Source organism: Lithobates pipiens, unplaced genomic scaffold (genome assembly GCF_037356315.1).
Source record: "Lithobates pipiens isolate NorthernLeopardFrog02 unplaced genomic scaffold, aLitPip1_a1.2 Scaffold_22, whole genome shotgun sequence".
Taxonomy (NCBI): domain Eukaryota; kingdom Metazoa; phylum Chordata; class Amphibia; order Anura; family Ranidae; genus Lithobates; species Lithobates pipiens.
This window is the reverse complement of record NW_027507784.1, coordinates 4,783,873-4,802,949: the sequence shown is the minus strand read 5'-3', so window position 1 is coordinate 4,802,949 and position 19,077 is coordinate 4,783,873. Positions and strand designations below refer to the sequence as shown.

General features: G+C 44.3%; 1 protein-coding gene across 2 annotated transcripts; it reads left to right on the top strand.

Moving 5' to 3' along the window:
* The first annotated feature begins 4,655 nt into the window (after positions 1–4,655).
* LOC144000329 (uromodulin-like) lies at positions 4,656–19,031 on the top strand. Of its 2 annotated transcripts, none has more exons than XM_077494068.1 (4): positions 4,656–4,804; positions 9,203–9,226; positions 14,698–14,790; positions 17,618–19,031. In XM_077494068.1, exons 1-4 carry the CDS (start codon positions 4,729–4,731, stop codon positions 17,656–17,658), a joined length of 234 nt encoding a protein of 77 aa, XP_077350194.1. In that variant the 5' UTR covers positions 4,656–4,728; the 3' UTR covers positions 17,659–19,031. The 2 variants fall into 2 exon arrangements, with proteins under 2 accessions (XP_077350194.1, XP_077350193.1); XM_077494067.1 differs by having other exon boundaries at positions 17,517–19,031.
* Positions 19,032–19,077: the final 46 nt, after the last annotated feature.

Genomic DNA, 19,077 nt, shown 5'->3' with positions numbered 1-19,077 from the left:
TAAGAGAAGTTTTGACAATTCACACTAAAGAAAAGCTCCGCGCTGCAGGGGTTAACAAAACCCCGTAGGCAGAGGGCTGGCATGACTGTGTGAACAGTGCATGTCAGCCCTGCATGATAGGGGGCGGGGGATTGGCCGTGGGGAGTAGGGTGGGAGTTACTCAGTGCAGAGAAGTTGATCCCGCCCCCTCCACGAGGCAGCATTCAAGAAAAAAAGTTTCCCACCCCTCCCTCCCTAAGCTTGGGTTGTATATGTCGAGGTGTGTTTTTTTTTCTGTGTTGTGTGTTTGTGTTTTTCTCTTTCAGGACTAGAACGTGGACTGTCGTGGCGGTGGCTGGTGTTTGGTCTTTGTGGGTGAGGAAGAGAGTTCTGAATGAAGAGTCAGGATCTGTCGGTGGTACGGGTCCTGTGGGTGGTACTCCAGTTAACGGAGGTTATCTGGTAATTGGTTATGGGGGCATTGCGGTAGGTGGGTGTCTCTGAGTCCCTGTCGGCTTGAGGCCCAATATCCCACGTCAGAGGGACCGCAGTGTCATAATTTTTGGATATAACCTGAGGGTTATTGGTGTACCTGCAAAGACCAACACTAGGGGGAGCTGATGTTTTAGTCATAACTGATGTTATTGTTTTGTTACAGTTTTTTTATGGTTTATGTTATTTAAAGAGTTATATATTTTTGGATATTTTATCCAGTTTAATAAATTAATGGCTGCTACGGCCTATTTTACTCCAAAAGTGGTATGGTCTTATTTATTATATAATGGGGAGGTAAGTGGAGTATAGGTTGGTAGCAAAATGCATATATGTTATACACTAGTCATGTGTTTTTTGATGCATTTTTCAGATATGTAGGGAATTTTTTAAACACAGGTTGCAATGGAACACGTTCACATCAATGCATTTTTGTGCTTTTTGGAAAGGGGCGGGGACTTTTTCTCCAGTAAAATGCAACATTTTGCATGTAATAGACTTCAACTGCTCCTGAGTTTGGGAGTAGGGGGTGTTGTGGAAATTTGATTGTATAACATTTATGTGAACATTTTATTCTAGGATGTGTGTTTTATAGATTGTCATCTGTCTCTCTGGCCGCGTACACACGGGCGGACTGTTCGCTCAACTTTGTCCGCTGAACAGTGTTTCAGCGGACAGTCCGCCCGTGTGTGGGCTTTCAGCGGACAGTTTCAGCGGACAGTTTGACGGACAAAGTCTTTCGGAAATTCCGAAAAACTGTCCGCTGAAACTTTGTTTGAGCGAACAGTCCGCCCGTGTGTAGGCCACTTTCGAAATGAGCAAACTGTTCCCGCTCGGAGGAAAGTCCGCTCATTTCGAGCGCGTGTGAAGGAAGGCGGGGCCCGCGACGGAGACGTCGCGGGCTCCGCCGCCTGGAATGGACTTAAAGGGGAACCCCAACGCCGAAAAAAATCGGCGTGGGGGTCCCCCCAAAGTCCACAACAGACCCTTGTCTGAGCACGCTACCCGGCCGGCCAGGAAAGGGGGGCGAGCGAGCGCGCCTCCCCTCCTGAGCCGTACCAGGCCGCGTGCCCTCAACATGGGGGGTGCCTTGGGGAAGGGGGGGCCGCGCGGCCCCCCCACCCCAAAGCACCTTGTCCCCATGTTGATGAGGACAAGGGCCTCTTCCCGACAACCCTGGCCGTTGGTTGTCGGGGTCTGCGGGTGGGGGGCTTATGGGAATCCGGGAGCCCCCTTTAATAAGGGGGCCCCCGGATACCGGCCCCCCACCCTATGTGAATGAGTATGGGGTACAATGTACCCCTACCCATTCACCTGTAAAATAAAAGTACCCAAAAAAAAAACACAACACACGAGATAAAATATTTTATTGCACAGCTCCGGGGGTCTTCCGTCTTCGGGGGTCTTGTCCCCCTCTTCGGGTCTTCTGTCGCCGCCGCCGCCTTCCGTTCTTCTGTCGCCGTCTTCCGTTCTTCTGCCGGGCCACCGCGCCTTCTTATAGCTCTTTTAGAGGCGGTGGCCCGGTCTTCTGTCGCCGCTGTCGCCGTCGCCGCCTTCCGTTCTTCTTCTTCTTCTTCTTGTTCTTCTTCCTCTTCTCCAGGAGATGTTGACACGTCGCTCTCTCCAGCCGGAATGCCAGAGCCGCGCTGAGCGGTCACTTATATAGTGACAATGGGTTGATGTCACATGGGGACTATGACATCGTAAGGGGGCGGGGTCACCATGTGACCAACCCATGTGACATATACCATGTGACACCGCCCCATTGTCACTATATAAGTGACCGCTCAGCGCGGCTCTGGCATTCCGGCCGGAGAGAGCGCGCGGCCCCCCCTTCCCCAAGGCACCCCCCATGTTGAGGGCACGCGGCCTGGTACGGCTCAGGGGGGGGGCGCGCTCGCTCGTCCCCCCTTTCCTGGCCGGCCGGGTAGCGTGCTCGGACAAGGGTCTGTTGTGGACTTTGGGGGAACCCCCACGCCGATTTTTTTTTGGCGTTGGGTGTCCCTTTAAGTCCATTCCAGGCGGCGGTGCCCGCGACGTCTCCTTCGCGGGCCCCGCCTACCTGTACACGCGCTCGAAATGGGCGGACTTGCCTCCGCCTTACGTGGGCGAGTCCGTTCATTTCAAAAGTTGAGCGAACTGTTTGGCAAACAGTTCGCTGAAACAGTCCGCTCAAAAAGTGCCGTGTGTGGGCAAGTCCGCTCATGCAAATTTTGAGCGGACTGTTGCGGCAACTGTTTGACGAACAAAGTTTCAGCGAACAGTCCCCGCGTGTGTACGCGGCCTCTGTGTCTGGTTTAATCGAGGAGCGCTCTAACAGAGCGCACTTGGGTCAAATCGAGACCAGTGGTAAAAACGGCCATTATGAAAACCTTCTCATGGGATTTGAGATGTGTTCTCGGTGTCTGTGGATGTTTGTTGGTTTGTAGGTACCAAGCGCAATGCGCTTCAAATGACTATGCACATTAGAGAAGCGAAGTCCACATAACGAGATAAACATATTATTTTATCTCTGTGTGGCTACGTTATCCCTTTTGGATACATATCTGCTTTAATAAGAGGACATTGGAATCTGCCTTGTTAATATACTCGTACCGTATAGTGACAACACCAGTAGCAATGTCCCTGCAGATTGTCTCAAGCCTTTAAAGCGGTTCTGCACCTAAAAAAAAAAATATTAAAAGCCAGCAGCTACTAATATTGCAGCTGCTGACTTTTAATAAAATCACACTTACCTGTCCCAGGGTCCAGCGATGTCGGCGGCAGATGACGAGCGATCGCTCGTCTCGCTGCTGCCCCCACCGCCATCCTCTGTCAGGGAATCGGGAAGTGAAGCGTTACAGCTTCACTGCTTGGTTCCCTACTGCGCATGCGCGAGTCGCGCTGCGCGTCTCTTATGGTCCCCCGCTGTGTCTCTGGGAACTGTGTGTTTCCCAGAACACAGAGCGTCTGCGGGGGTCTGCGGCGGTCTGCACAGAAGTGGGTGCAGATACCTGGATTATCCAGGTAACTGCACCCCCCTCCCCCCTGAAAGGTGCCGATTGGGGAACCGGAGGGGGGGAGGGATCTGATTAGCGGAACTTCCCCTTTAGGGTGAAGAACCGCTTTAAGAACCAGTAGAATGAGCTCACTCCATACTGTTTACTTTGAAACAGTATTGGCTGGGCTGCATGCTGACTAAAAGGGGGCGTGTGCACTTCCTCTTGTGAGTGCCCTCACCTTTAATGTGTGTCATTTTCTGTGATGTCACTTCCCATGTACGAAGTGATTGGCTAGAATCTGCACTTCCTGTTTCTGAAAGCTTTTGTGATAATAAAAGGCCAATGCTGGCTGGTGTGAAGGGAGTCAGGCTGATGGAACTGAGAACGTAAGAAGGATGGTCATGTCTGTTCATTGGGATGAGTGGGTTGGAAGGTAAGCTAAAGTTTTATATCATTAAGACGGAAATGTTATTATGGGAAACAGGAGATTTGGCTGTGTGCCCTGCATACGGCCAAAATTTCCAGGACGGGGGGGGGGGGGCACACTGAACACACGTGGAGTATGAATGACCCCCCAAGTGGCTGCTACGGGATTGTGCATTGTAATGTTCAGCCATTCCTACAAATGCCAAGATGGAGGAAGAGCAAGAGGCCAGGGACATCGGTAATGGGAGGGAATGCATCATTTATAACAGGCGTGGCCCCCGGTATGTACTATTGAATACTTTGTCTTGAGATGAACGTAGAGGTTCAGAGGTTCAGCTAAACAGGTTTTTCATCTCAGCTTCATGTTATTGTGTAATCATGGAATGCTGAACAAACCTTCTTGCTGCATCTTAAAAAAAAAAAAAGAGTAGAACCATGTTGGTTTTTTCCAGCACTGTCTTTATAGAAGTCACAGCCGGTCTTCTCATTGCGGCCATCTACAGTAAACATATCATTAAATGACACCTAGAAGATAATTTAACATCTATAAACTCCTACTAAACAGCTCTAAACCTTCAATGGATAACCAGAGGTTCTAAACACATGATGGAAGGCGACACGTTCATGCACTGAGAGGATCACGTTGGGCAATAAAAACATTCAGATTACATGAAAATAAAGGATAGGTAGTGGAATGTAGGTGTGTCTGTAAACTTGGTGACCCTCTGATTGTCTACTTCCTTCTAAAAGGATATATTTTACAATAAAGGAGTGAGGTGAAGCCATTGTATCTCTGGTGGCTCAGATAAGGGAAGACTGCTGGGTCTGAACCTGTGGAAAAAGAACCACCATGTCTAAGCCCCTCGTGATCTTGATGATTTTGTCCAGCACATCGGTGGTGCCCTTCACAGCCGGCCAAGAACCAAGTATGTAACCGAGACAACATTTAGAGTGGGGAACCCAAAACTTTTCTGTGATGTCTCCATCTGCCTCACCTTTATATCTGTCCCTTGGATCCTAGGTCCAGGTTTACACAGAAACTCATTTTTTGGCTAGGTGCAAGTGCAGTGATTATTATTAAATTGATTAGACTGTTGGCAAAATTTCACCAAATTTGTATTTTTTTTAGTTTTTGGTCAAGAACAGGAGAGGTGAAAGGAGTTACCCTTTAAGGGAAAACAAAGAAGACACCAAATAGATATAGGTATTCTTTGTTTTCCCTTAATATATTATGGATGTGGCATTGTGGGTGTTCCCTTCTTCCCTATTTCCCGAGTTACCTTTTAACCACTTCAGCCCCGGAAGATTTTCCCCCTTAATGACCAGGCCATTTTTGCGATTTGGCACTGCGCCGCTTTAACTGACAAGTGGTTAACCTTCAAAAACTCTTTAAAGAGGAAGTAAACCCTGATGGGTGTTACTTCCTCTTTGTTAGCCTGCAAAGGTAAAGCATAATGGGCTACTATGCATCGCACCACATCGCATGGCACAGTAGCCCATTATGTGTCACTTACCTGCAGGAGAAGCTTGCGATGTCTTCCTCTTCCTCGCTAGTAGTGAGCGTCCATTCTTCACCCCTCTTCCTTCCGGGGGCCGCAAACTCCGGCTCTGTGACTAGCCGGAGTCGTGTGACGTCACTCATGCACATGTGCGGGAGCTGCCTTTAATGACCCGAGTTAGAAACGGCGCAGCACGCCCTTTCTAACTCTGACGTATGCGCGGAAGAAATCGCCATACGGCGATTCGCAAATATCTCCTAGACCGTGCAGGTCTGGGAGATATTTTAAGCACCTACAGGTAAGCCTCAATCTAGACCTTAATCTAGGCTTATCTGTAGGTTAAAGTGGTTGTAAAGGGTTTACAACCACTTAAAGACTAATAATTCCCTTAACCACTTCCCGATAGGCGCACGCCGATGTACGCAAAAAATAAAAATCGCAGAGGTGTTTAGATTCCACCAAAAGAAAGCTCTATTTGTGTGAAAAAAAGGACGTCAATTTTGTTTGGGAGCCACGTCGCACGACCGCGCAATTGTCAGTTAAAGCGACACAGTGCCGAACCTCAAAAAGTGGTCTGGTCTTAAGCCAGCAAAATAGTCCGGGGCTGAAGTTGTTAAAAAAAATAACCTTAATTTTTCCTTTCCTATTCACTCCAACTCATTGATGAATGATGAAATCCCAGCAAAATGGAAACGATCGATTTGAAGATGAATGCTCCTTGATTGGATACTAAGTCACGGCCCCTCGTCATTCTACTGTTAAATGGCAGAACTTCAGTGGACGGGGTAGGCTCCAGTGAAGGACAGCTGAATGATGGAGGGGTGGGGGAGGGGTAATGTCAGTTTTGGGCAGAGGTCGGGGTCCATGTCTGCCTTGGGTCTAGAATTTAAGGGACTCCACAAAGACGGACAGATGGATTTCTAATGATTGTTAGATATACTGTACCAGTGAAAGTGATATAATCTTATCAACACACACGCATGTTCCTACACATACAGTATATAGATCAGTATATGTAAATGTATTCATAATAACATCATATTATTTGCACAAGCTTAACCACTTCAGCTCCAGAAGGTTTTACCCCCCCCCCCCCCTTCATTACCAGGACATTTATTTGCGATACGGCACAACGTTAATTTAACTGACAATTGCGTAGTTGTGCGACGCTGTACATAAATAAATTTGGCGTCCTTTTTTTTCTCACAAATAGAGATTCCTTTTGGTGGTATTTGATCGCCTCTGCGTTTTTTTTTTTTTTACACTATAAACAAAAAGTCAGAGAATTTAAAAAATATAGATATTTTTTTATTAAATAATTTATATTTAATATACTTTTTTTGTTACATTTTTTTAAGATTTTGTTCTTATTTCTTTTTTTTTCCTTTTTTATTTATTATATTTTCCAGAAACCTTTCCCCGTCACCATTTCCCAATAAGTGTTTTATTCTTCTATCAGATCACAATGGTGGGAGTCCTGTGGATTATTTTATACTTCTACAATATAATGTGATGATCAGATCATTGATTGGTTGCTCTTGTTGTACATTATATATGGTGATTCTGTACAATTGTTTCCTATTTTGTCCCTCAATACACATCTAGAGAAGTTTCCTGAAAGGAGTATTCTAGGGGAAAGTGTGCTGTATGAAGGCTCACTTATATTGCAGAGACTCATCAAGCCCCCAACCATTGGCTTCTGCAATAGCCAGGGCTGTTTTTAAGGCAGGGCAAAAGGGGAAGCTGCCCTGGGCCCTGTCATTGTTGTGGGGTCCAAAGCAGCTGCCTCATACTTGCCAACTATCCTGCTTTAAATTCCCTCGCCCCTTGAGGTTTTAGTCCTGTGCTGTGTCCCAATATCTCAGTGTGAAGTGCTGCTACTAATGCCGCCCTGCTCTACCCTATTGTTGTGTACAGATGACTCACCTGCAGACCCTGTGTTTACATGTAAATTACTGGTATTCATATGCAAATAGCGGTGGAATTCATATGTAAAGGTGGCATTTATATGTAAATAGCAGCCGCCAGCGGCATTTATATGTGTATCATGCCCCCCACGAGGTCATATCCACAGTAATCTGTAGCAACCAATCAACAAGCAGAAATCATGTGCTGTGACCTCTAGCAACCAATCAGTGAGCTGTAATGTGTGCTGTAACCTCTAACAACCAGTCAGTGAGCGGTAATGATACACTGTTACCTCTGGCAACCAATCGCAATCGCTGCCTGATCTGAGTCAGTAAACTGATTTTGAGTCTAGCTGCTATTTATTGTATGTCTCAGAGCAGGTGGAGAGCGAAACTGCATGGGGGTGGGGCAAGAAAAGTTTTTCCCAGGGTCCAATCAACTAAAAAGACGGCCCTAGCAATAGGTGAATGATAATTGTTTGGAATATGTAAAGTTGAGGGACCATGAAGGGACCTACAGAAAGTATCACATTTGCTCCAACCCAAAATACCCAGGCCTAACAATGCCACAGTAGAGCCAGTAGATGGCACTTTTTTGCAGCACTGGGGTGCTGGAGATAAGGAAAGGTTAACAGTTGGAGGCCAGGAGGTCCTGCAGGGAATATTACATTTTCTTTGATCCCTAAATACCCAGCCCCAAATCTCAGACATCCAAACCAGACAATGAACAGACACCTGAAGGGCCTGGTATGGATTTTGGGAGGCCCCCCAGGCCATTTTTTTTTTAAATGTTGACGTGGAGTTTCCCTTAATATCCATACCAGACCTGAAGGGACTGATAATGGACTGGGGGGGGGGGGGGCTGTTCTTTTCAGTGGTCCCCAAACACTTTTTATGGCAAAAAATGCATATCAGCCTTTAAAATTAGAACTTCTGATTTTTCCGTGTCCCATAGACTTTAACAGTGTTCACACAAATGGTTTGCATGTTCTGATGTAAACTGAACCGGGGAGGGGGGGAGTTCGGCTCATCCCTAATCATTGATTGGTTGCCCTCCCTTGTTTAACATTATATATGGTAATGATGATGATACCTGCAGGCGTTCGCCCTTGTACACATGGTCGGACATTCCGATGGACAATGTCCGATAGGACCGCGTTGTCGGATAATCCGACAGTGTGTGGTTCCATCGGACTGTTTCCGTCGGAGTATCCGACGGACCGAGTTTTCCAGCTGGGCTATAAAATTTTCCGACGACATGACTTTGTTCGATCATGTGTAGAGAATTCTGGTCGGACAAAGTGCCACACATGCTCAGATCAAATTCCTAGACCAAAGCTATTGGCTACTAGCCTGAACGTAGTCCTGTCATAACGAAATAACGTCTTCATGTTAAGTACGATCGGATTTTCTGACAACTTTGTCCGACTGTGTGTATGCAACAGTTTCGGACAAAATCCGACGGATTTTGTTGTCGGAATGTCCGACCGTGTGTACAAGGGCTTCCTGTTGTCAAAATACAAAAGATCAGCAGGAAGGATTCCCTCATCCACCTCCAATGTGTAGATGGGGTAATCGGGTCCTTTTTTTTGTTCAACCCATTGGTTAAACAAAAAAAAATGAATAATGTATGGGCTGCTTTAGTAAAAGTGTGTTCTATATCTGTATGAAGCCTCATGCACCTTGCAGAGACCTCGTAAAACCCCCAAACCCAGGTTGCTTTGACAGGCCAGGTGAATGATAATTGTTAGGGATGGGTTATAGTTGGAGGACAATGAGGGCCTACAATGAATATCAAAATACCAAATACACAGCCCCCAAATTTCAGACGTCTAAGCTGGACAAACACGTAGTAATGAAGCATGTCAACATGTCTGATAATTTGTGTTAATTTCATATCATTTATTCTATTTTCCAGATCCACTGACAGTCACCACTCCCAGTAAGTGTTTTATTCTTCTATCAGATCACAATGGTGATTGAATCATTGAATGAGTCACAACCTATGAATGCGCTCCCACTGGGGGGAGGGGGGGCGGCTGGCCAAAACCTAGGCAGCAGCTGAGTTGAGGGTGGAAAAAGCTACAGAGTGGGCAGAGATCTTGTCTTGGCCACTTGCTTAGCGGAGGTGAGAGCTCTAAAAAGGACCAACTTGCAGGGTCTAAAATGCCTCCTGGTCTTTACCAGAGCTCCTAGTGGTGGAGATGTTGCGCTGCAAGTGGCACTCAGGTTGCAGTTTTCAGGATCGCCGGAGCAAACCACAACCAAGAGTAGATGACACGTTCATGCAAGATTAGGGTACTGGAGGTAAGGATAGGTGTCAGGTCACCTTGAGGTGAGGTGACAGATGTACACCGTAGGGATCAGGAGTGCACCGCAAGGTTGTGGACCCTACGGCTGACTGCTGCAGATGGGAGACAGATCCCACTGAGGTTAGAGCGTAAGATTCCCTGGGGCGCGGAGTCTAAGAGCCAGCAGGTGTTCACCAGCGCCTCTAGTGGTGAGGATGGACTTGGCTGCAACTGGCTCCAGGTCGCGACCCCCAGGGTCCCCCAGCTCACACCCACAGTAGGCAACAGGAGGATAGAGATAGTGAGGGACAAAGCCAAGGTCGGGGCCACAAGCAGACAGGAATAGTCAGGGACACGCCAAAAGGTCAGGATCACAAGCAAACAGGGATAGTCAAGGACACGCCAAAGTCGGTGATGGAAAACAACAGAAGAGCACACGGCAGGTAACAGGAAGCTAACACACAAAGGTTGATCAGCAGGGTTGGCTTGCAGTGCACAGGTTAATATAGAGTTCTCTGATAGGAGCTAAGGTGGAGTCATGCCAGAGGATGGATTACAAAAGCTGTGAAGTGAGGGTCAGCTGGTCTCTAGAGATGAACACATGGAAACAGGTAAGCAGACCAACTCTATTGCATAACCATGACAATAGGTTTACAGTGAGAGAAGAGGAGGGCCTACAGTGAATATGATATTTTCTTTGATCCTCAATACCCAGTCCCAAATTTCAGACATCCAAGCCAGCCATGCAAGTAACAACAAGAATGTCAGTGGGTCTGATTATAGGAAGGCATAAAAATATGCAAATAAAGAGTCCACTGTGATTTAGCTTAAAGAGTCCATGATCACAAAAACTGGTATCACCTATGGTCTATACAGGACAAACCAAGGTGAATTAAAATATCCTCCACTGAACACCAACATACCAGGCCTCTTACCGCAAACAGTGGACCACTAGATTATAGGTGGTAAGATAGGCATGATGTATCCATAATATCACTACTCTACTCAGGTAGCAGATAGCTGGATTTCGTACAGTCTCAACATGTGATGGATCCACAGGTTCATATTTTTAATAGAAAGAAAACAGCTCATTTTTTGCCCTGGTTGAATCAGGGCAAATATATTCCATAAAAAGCATTCAAAATACTCACATTTCGTGAGTTAAAAACGAGCATGTCGGGGGCTAATATCGTTCCTAGGATTCAATTGTTTCCAACCAACAAGATGGCTGCGGTCATCGCGTATAGCATCATAATGTCAGATCTCTGGGCTCCACCCTACACAGCGTTTCGTCCAATATGGAACGTCATCAGGGAACAATGCACTGATCATTGATAATTAGCTCTTCAATGAACAGATCCAAAGAGGCCCTCCCAAAGGAGGAGGACGTAATCTATATATCATCTCCAGAAGGCCAATCCGGTGCTCTGTTGACCATAGATGACATCCTCCTCCCACTTGGCCTTGAACAAGTTGGCCATACTTGGCGCAAACTTGGCACCCATTACCACTCCACGACTTTGCAGATAATAAGAGCCATTGAACCAAAAATAGTTGTGGCTCATCACAAAGTCGAGGAGTTGGAGAAAAAATTGTTGCTGTGACAAGTGAATGCCAGAATCTCTTTCTAGGTAGCACTTCACAGCTTCTCTACCTTGGCAATGGGAGAATGGTATACAAAGAAGACACATCTGCAGTGGCCATTATGTATCCCTCCTTCCAAGTGATTTGCGTCAGAATATTAATGACCTGTGTGCTGTCTTTCAGGAAAGAGGGAGTTTTAGAAATGAGAGGCTGTAAGAAATTATCTATATAGCTCCTGATTCTAGAAGTGAACTACTTATAGGTTGACCTGGTGGATTTAGGGGGTTCTTGTGCACCTTAGGGAGATAATGAGTTACCAGAATTCCGGTAATTTGATTCATAGCTGGTTCATACGCTCCTATTCTCAGATAATCGGCCACCATGTGATTCAGCTGCTGCCGATAGGTAACAAAAAGCTCTGGTTGAGACTTTCCTCTTGTAATATTGATTTCCAACCAGTAAGGGCTTATTAATGCCGCATACACACGACTGGACTTTCTGGCCGACTAGGTCCGATGGTCTTCCCAACAGACTTTCGGGGGAGTTTCGACTGACTTTCCGAAAAAATGGAATTGGCCACACACGAACAGACTAAGTCCATTCGAAAGTCCGTTTGTTTTGAATGTGATGACGTAAGATGGGATTAAACAAGGAAGTTCAATATCCAGTAGCCAATAGCTTCCCTTGCATCGTATTTGGTCCGTCGGACCAGCATTCAGATGAACGGTTTTCCCAATTTTAGTCCGTTGGAATTGAGTCCGTCGGATAGATTTGAAACATGTTCTATTTCTAGGTCCGTCTGATAGTTTTTTCCAAAAAACGATCAGACTAGCCCACACATGATCGGATTGTCCGACAGGCTAATCCCTTCGGACCTAGTCTGCCGGAAAGTCTGGTCGTGTGTATGCGGCATTACACTTGCTTTGGCTTCAGCATACATTAATGGCTAGTTTACATTTGCTCCAAAACAAGGCATCAGATATGCTTTGTGAAAGCTCTCTGAATGCCAGTCAAAGCTCCTGTCACTAAAAAAAACGGTCAACTTACAGTCCTGTTTACACCTTGCTTTGCGTCAAAAAGTATACCCCATGTTGCTTTAGTTGTGCTTCAAAGTGTCTTCAAAGCCTCCATAGAAGTCTATGGCAAAGCTCGCTGGAAGAAACACTGAAGCTCCACTGAAGCCCCACCAAAGCCCCCACCAAAGGTTCATGGAAGCTCCATCAAAGCCTCATTGAAACACCAAGCAAAAGTAAGGTGTAAACAGAACTGCAAGCTAACCATTTTATCCAGCGAGAGGAACTTTGACGAGCATTCAGAGAGCTTTAATAAAGCGCGTCCGAAACCTTGTTTTGAAGTCTAAACTGGCCCTAATTGTCCCTCTCCTTAATGACACAAATTCCAGGGTGTGGAGAAACCCATTATCCTCAAATTACTAGAGGGGTAAATATTATCTTTATAATCATATAGGATTTATATAGCGTCAACAGTTTACACATCACTTTACAATGTAGGGGAGACAGTACAATTACAATACAGTTCAATACAGAAGGAATAGGAGGGACCTAGTCATTAGGCTTGTGCAATTCGTTTTGTAACGAATCGAAATTCGGCCAAATTTTGCATCTTTCGGACATTCGGATGCATCCGAATGTCCGAATAAAAAAATAACAAATTACAACGAATACCAAAGAAATATAATGAATGAATTCGAATGAATTCGACATGATTCGAAATAATTTCAACCGCATTCGAAATTATTTCAACATGATTCGAAATTATTTCAACCGCATTCGAAATTATTTCAACATGATTCGACATTATTTCAAGCGCATTCGAAAATATTTTGTGACCCGACTTTAGGGCCATGTATCTCGGGGTCACTTGGTGCTAGACACTTCAAATTTGGATATGTTGTAGTGCTAGTATTATTGTGTTTGCATAGCAAATTTTGGGTTTCTAGCTATAAGTGCCCCCGAGATATGTGGCCCCAAAATCGGGTCGCAAAATGTCATTCTCTGCTCTAATAACTAATAACATTTTGCGACCCGATTTTGGGGCCACATATCTCGGGGTCACTTATAGCTAGAAACCCCAAATTTGGTAGGCAAACAAAATAGTACTAGCACTACAACATTTCCAAAGTTTCTAGCACCAATTTACCCCGAGATACATGGCCCTAAAGTCAGGTCACAAAATATTTTCGAATGCGGTTGAAATAATGTTGAATCATGTTAAAATCATTTTGAATCCGGTAGAAATATTTTCGAATTTCGTTGAAATATTTTCGAATGTGGCCGATTTTTCGAATTTGGTAGAAAACTAAACGAAATCCAAAAACGAATTTAAGGAAGTTAACGAATATAACTAAACAAAATTAATGAATTAACGAATTAAAACGAAACGAAACTAAACAAATTTTTTCCTTTTGCACATGTCTACTGGTCATGGAGCTTACAATCTAGGGAGGGGGATGTGGTTAAAAAGGTAATTGCTGTGGGGGGGTGATCTGATGGGGATGGCTTGGGTACGGTTCTTAGGTGGAGGTGAGATAGGCTTCCCTGAATAAATTTTCAGGGATCGCCTAAAGGTGGACAGGTTAGGGGCTGACTGAACATACTGGGACAGCGATTTCCAAGTATGGGATGAAGTAACAAGTGAGCTAGAGAGCAGGAGGTCTTGGGGGAGCGGAGAGGATGATTTGGGCGATATCTGCAGATGAGGTTGGTGATGTAGCTGGAGGCAATATTGTGGATGGTGTTGTATGTTGTGATTAGTATTTTGCATTTTATTTGGTGGGGTAGGAGAATAACCAAAGCCCTCAAGGATATTGAGGTTGACACTATCCTTAGTTACCTACCCCCAACCACCTACTACTCTTGTGATTTGGGAGGCATCAAACTCATCTTCAGCCCCAATGTTCCCACAGGATTCATACTCCTTCTCCTCCTGTGCCTGCTGTGTCCTCACAGGGTTAGCATCTTGAAACAGTGATCACCTTGTGCCCTATACATAATGCCATGCATTGTGTGCTCCAGCAGAAACAGTGTCGCTGATGCATGCATCCTCACAACGCACCTTTTTTTGTCACTTCCTCGAATAGTGCCAATACAAGTCATGCATCCTGCATCAGCAGCCATTGGCATGGTGAATATAAATCTAGCTCTACTGCGCCTTGTCATCATGCCATACAAAATGAAAGGCTAATTTCAATGAAATTCTATTGAAGATATAATCAGTTTTTTGTAATAAAATCAAGTTTGGAAGACATTTTCTGCTAACCCATGATAATGATGACCAATGGAGGAGAACGGTTCTTTTATCCTTTTTTTTTTGGTTTGGTAGAAGGTAATGGGAAATCACATTTGTACATTTCTCTGCAGACTAGATGAATGAGTTTGCATTTACACGGAATTTTTTTTTTTTAATTCCCAATTTGCAGATTCATTGGGACCCAAAACCAATTCACTCATCCTATGATACATTCCATGTTTCTCAGTACTTCTAATATTATCTGATCAGTATCCTCTGCTCTCTTTAGATGCTTCAACACATATATGTAAAGCAGACGAGGAATGGCAGCTGAGGAACCAACAATATGGATGTTTTTGCAAAGATCCGTATAAAGTCACCGGTATGTATGCAAGAATTTGAAGAGTTACCCCAATTTTTCTAAATATTTCATAGTTGAAGTCCTCTAGCGTTAATAAACCATTTCAAGTTTAACCCCAGCTTTAGATAGACTCAAGAATATTAAAAATATCAGTTGGGTTTTTATTGCTGTTCGTTATACCACTGTGGAGTAGAGATGAGAGAACTTCTAATATGTTCAATTGGTTGTAGTTTGACCAAAATGTTAAAATATTTTCAAACCTCTGAATTTCTAAACCAGTCTTCATAAAGTTTTAAAGATAGGGGAAAACGAAGGAGGGACTGGAGGGTAACCAACCCCCGGGACTTTTAAACCAGTACCGGATTAAGAAACACAATAATCACGTGCCAAAAAAATAAAATCAATAGAATTTTATTAAGAATACAAATACAAAAGATGCTTGCCTAAAAAAATGGAGTATGGATATATGTAACAACTACTCAAGTACAAAAAATGCTACAGATTCACAGATCCCCATACATGTTACCAAACTTGTACAAAAGTATGCTGCATTTCTCTCTACATGTTTCGCTCTCTTGAGCTTCCTCAGGATGTTGCAGCATATACAGTTACAGAGAAGACCTGTGGGTCATAAATCCATGCTTAGTACACAATTGATCAAGGAATGACTTTTTGTGTGGAAAAAGTCACACACATATGAATGCGCCAAACGAGAAAACTCAATATCCCCCGGCAGTCTGAAAGGTGTCAGAAGTGTAGACATTCATTGGGCCAAATTTTGACTGTAGAGGGCAGTATGCCTCAAGAATGATCAAAATGATGTCAGATGCTGAGTGTGATTGAATCCTCTAGATACATAATTAGCCTTTCCGCGAGAAAAATGAGGAAGACTGTGATGATTCATCCAGACTGCTCCAAAAGGGGATCCTTCACCGTCAATTCCTCATTTTTCTCGCGGAAAGGCTAATTATCTATCTAGAGGATTCAATCACACTCAGCATCTGACATCATTTTGATCATTCTTGAGGCATACTGCCCTCTACAGTCAAAATCGTTTGGCGCATTCGTACGTGTGTGACGTTTTCCACACAAAAAGTCATTCCTTGATCAATTGTGTACTAAGCATGGATTTTTGACCCACAGGTCTTCTCTGTAACTGTATATGCTGCAACATCCTGAGGAAGCTCAAGAGAGCGAAACATGTAGAGAGAAATGCAGCATACTTTTGTACAAGTTTGGTAACATGTATGGGGATCTGTGAATCTGTACCATTTTTTGTACTTGAGTAGTTGTTACATATATCCATACTCCATTTTTTTAGGCAAGCATCTTTTGTATTTGTATTCTTAATAAAATTCTATTGATTTTATTTTTTTGGCACGTGATTATTTTGTTTCTTTATCCGGTACCGGTTTAAAAGTCCTGGGGGTTGGTTACCCTCCAGCCCCTCCTTCCTTTTCCCCTATCTTTAAAAGTTTATACCCTGGGATGTGGTACCATTTTATTTTGATCAACTTCATCTACTAAATCTTTTTTCAGTCTTCCTAAAGGTTGCATTACAGGGCAGTAATTTTTACAAAATTGGGCAGAATAATGTGGGAAACTCCTATCGGCCTCGCATGATGGGATGATGTGGGAGCTGCTTCCTTTCAGAATTTAGACAAAACTTAGACAAAAATGGGGTGCCTGGTGAAGCTGGTAGTCAAGCTAGGAAAAAAGTTCAACCTAGTGGGACTGGCGGTCAAGATAAGGAACCAGATAAGGAGTTGGACCTGGTGGAACTGGTAACCAGTTTTACAAATGGTGAAACCTGGTGGGACTAGCACTCAAGCGAAGGAGGGGAGGGACATGTTGAGACTGTAGCTAATCTAAGGAAGGTTGGAACCTAGTGAGACTGATAGTTAGTCTATGGAAGGGTGGCACCTGATGGAACTATCAGGTAATCTTATGTAGAATGGAACCTGGTGGGACTGGCAGTCAAGCTCAGGAAGGGTGGAATCTGGTGGAACTGGCAATCAAGCTTAGGATGCCCAGGCAAGAGTAGAAGGGCATATAAGGCACAAACAGCCTTTGGGGCAGCCTTTGATCCCTTTTTCCTAGAAGCCTTTTGGAAATAAAATTGAAGTTTGTATATGGCACAAGACATCAGAACTCATGGAATTCAGTTAGACTTTAACCCCAAACCCCACCAAAGTACCTCCTAACCCATAGGAATACATTGTGCTGCTCTCACTGCAGGACTGATATGAGGTTTGAAAGGTATAAATGTAGACTTAAAGTAGAATTTCAGCTTGCATCTAACTAGTCTTTACAACTGCTACCCCCTCCCCCCTCTATGCTTGCTAACCTGTGTAGGAAAGATGAACTGTAAATACTTACCTATTTTCATTATGCTGTGGTTTGGAAAGAGCAGGGGTTTGGAAAGAGCGTTCTGGCAACTGCCGTTAAAGCCTGCAGTGGTGATGCCCCCCATAGGCTTCAATAGTCAATCTGTTGCCAGTGTCTCCTTCTCTTCCCTGCTGCTGCCTGACCCAAGGGAACTGGGTCACGTGACCGTACTAGAGCAGCTTGGAAATAGGTAAGTACCGTATATACATCTTTCTTACACAGGTTAGTAAGTATAGGTGTTAGGAGAGAGGGGGGGGGGCAGTTCTAAAATTCTTCATGTTGGCTGTCATTATTTGTGGAATATACACCGGGGGGGGGGCCCTGAAAGATAATAAAATAAATCCACGTTCCATTTAAAGCTTTGTCACAGGTTGTTCCTGATCTGAGCTGCGAATCCTTCGAGATGAGAGCCGCCTTCCACAAATGTCAGTTTAATGATCTGAACATTTACTTCAATCAGAGTCACGTGAAGGATACCGCCTGCCTCCGCTTCCAGGATGACCCCGTCACAAATACCTTCTCAGTCCTGGTCCCTCTAAAAGTCGGAGACTGCAAAGCCCTGTCTTATTTAAGTATTCCCCCGACGCTGCTATTATTGTTACCTAAAATATTTCTCTATCTGTTAATTTGCATCTGTGAATCTCATTAATCACAGGGGGTCAATTCACTAATGTTTACCGCATGTGATGACGCAGTCACGTGACTCATTTTCATAAATGATCGCACGCAGTAAATTAAGTCCTTTCCTTGTGATGTCACCGGGCCAGCATGCACCGGTCCATGACGTCACAAGGGGGCATGACCACCAGGTGACGTCACCAGGTGGCCCCTCCCCTTCCCTATATAATAACTTACACATGGTTGAGCAGGCAGAGTGAGGGAGCATTCACCAGGAGCCAAACTTTTTTCTTTCTTTTTTTGTTCTTTTTTTCGGGTCAAGGATGTGGCAGGCATCGTGATTGTCAATGAATCTACATGGTGGGACGAGGGTGGCATTTAGGAAAAGCATAGTAATATGGGTAGGTGATAATTTCAAGAAGGCACCAACATGGCTGTGGAGGTGGATGAGGCTGGAAAAGCAGACGGTGAGGTTTTTGCTGTTATACGCTCATAGATATGCAAGGAGCCGACCCCGTCCATGTGTCTCAGAGAACATATAAGCTGGCTAAAAAAAAAAAGTAAAAAAAATATAATAATAATAATAATCAGAGAAAATGCATGGGAATGGCTGAATAGCATCAAAACTGCCCCATCAGAATTGCCCCATCAAAACTGCCCCATCAGATTTGCCCCATCAAAACTGCCCCATCATATACCTCTATAATAAATCAGTACATGATGTGGTGTGTCTGTGCTCTCCCCCGGGCTCTGTAATCTGAGATGCTCCAGCCGCCTCCCCCCACGACCCATCACTGTTTATAAGAAGCTTTGGTAACCAGGTAAACAAAACAGACAACAAAAGCCTGGATGCCCTAAATTTTATAAAATTTTATGAAATGATCACTAAACTTAAACAGCTTTTTAACAAAAACTGTAAAAGGTATCTAACTGAAAAGATAGAGCCAGATAGCTGAATATTTTGTGAACATTTTAACGTTTGTTTGGCATCTGTAGGTGAAAGTATGACGGAACTGAAACTTTTGGCAGAGGAAGAAGATTTTAAGGATTTTAAGCATGCTCTCATTGATTTCAATGTTAAAAAAGTGTTACAAAGCTTAATATTTAAAAAAAGTATAAATAGTGGAAAAAAAATTGAAGAAGTCCCATCATCAGCTGAAAGAGCCGAACATTTTAAAAGTTGATTGGCTTTAATAGCTGAAAGTATGCAGAAGTTACGCAGAGCCAAAAAACTTACGGAATAAAAAGATTAATAAATAAAAAGACGAATAACAATAGTGGGACTACTGAAGCATTCCCACT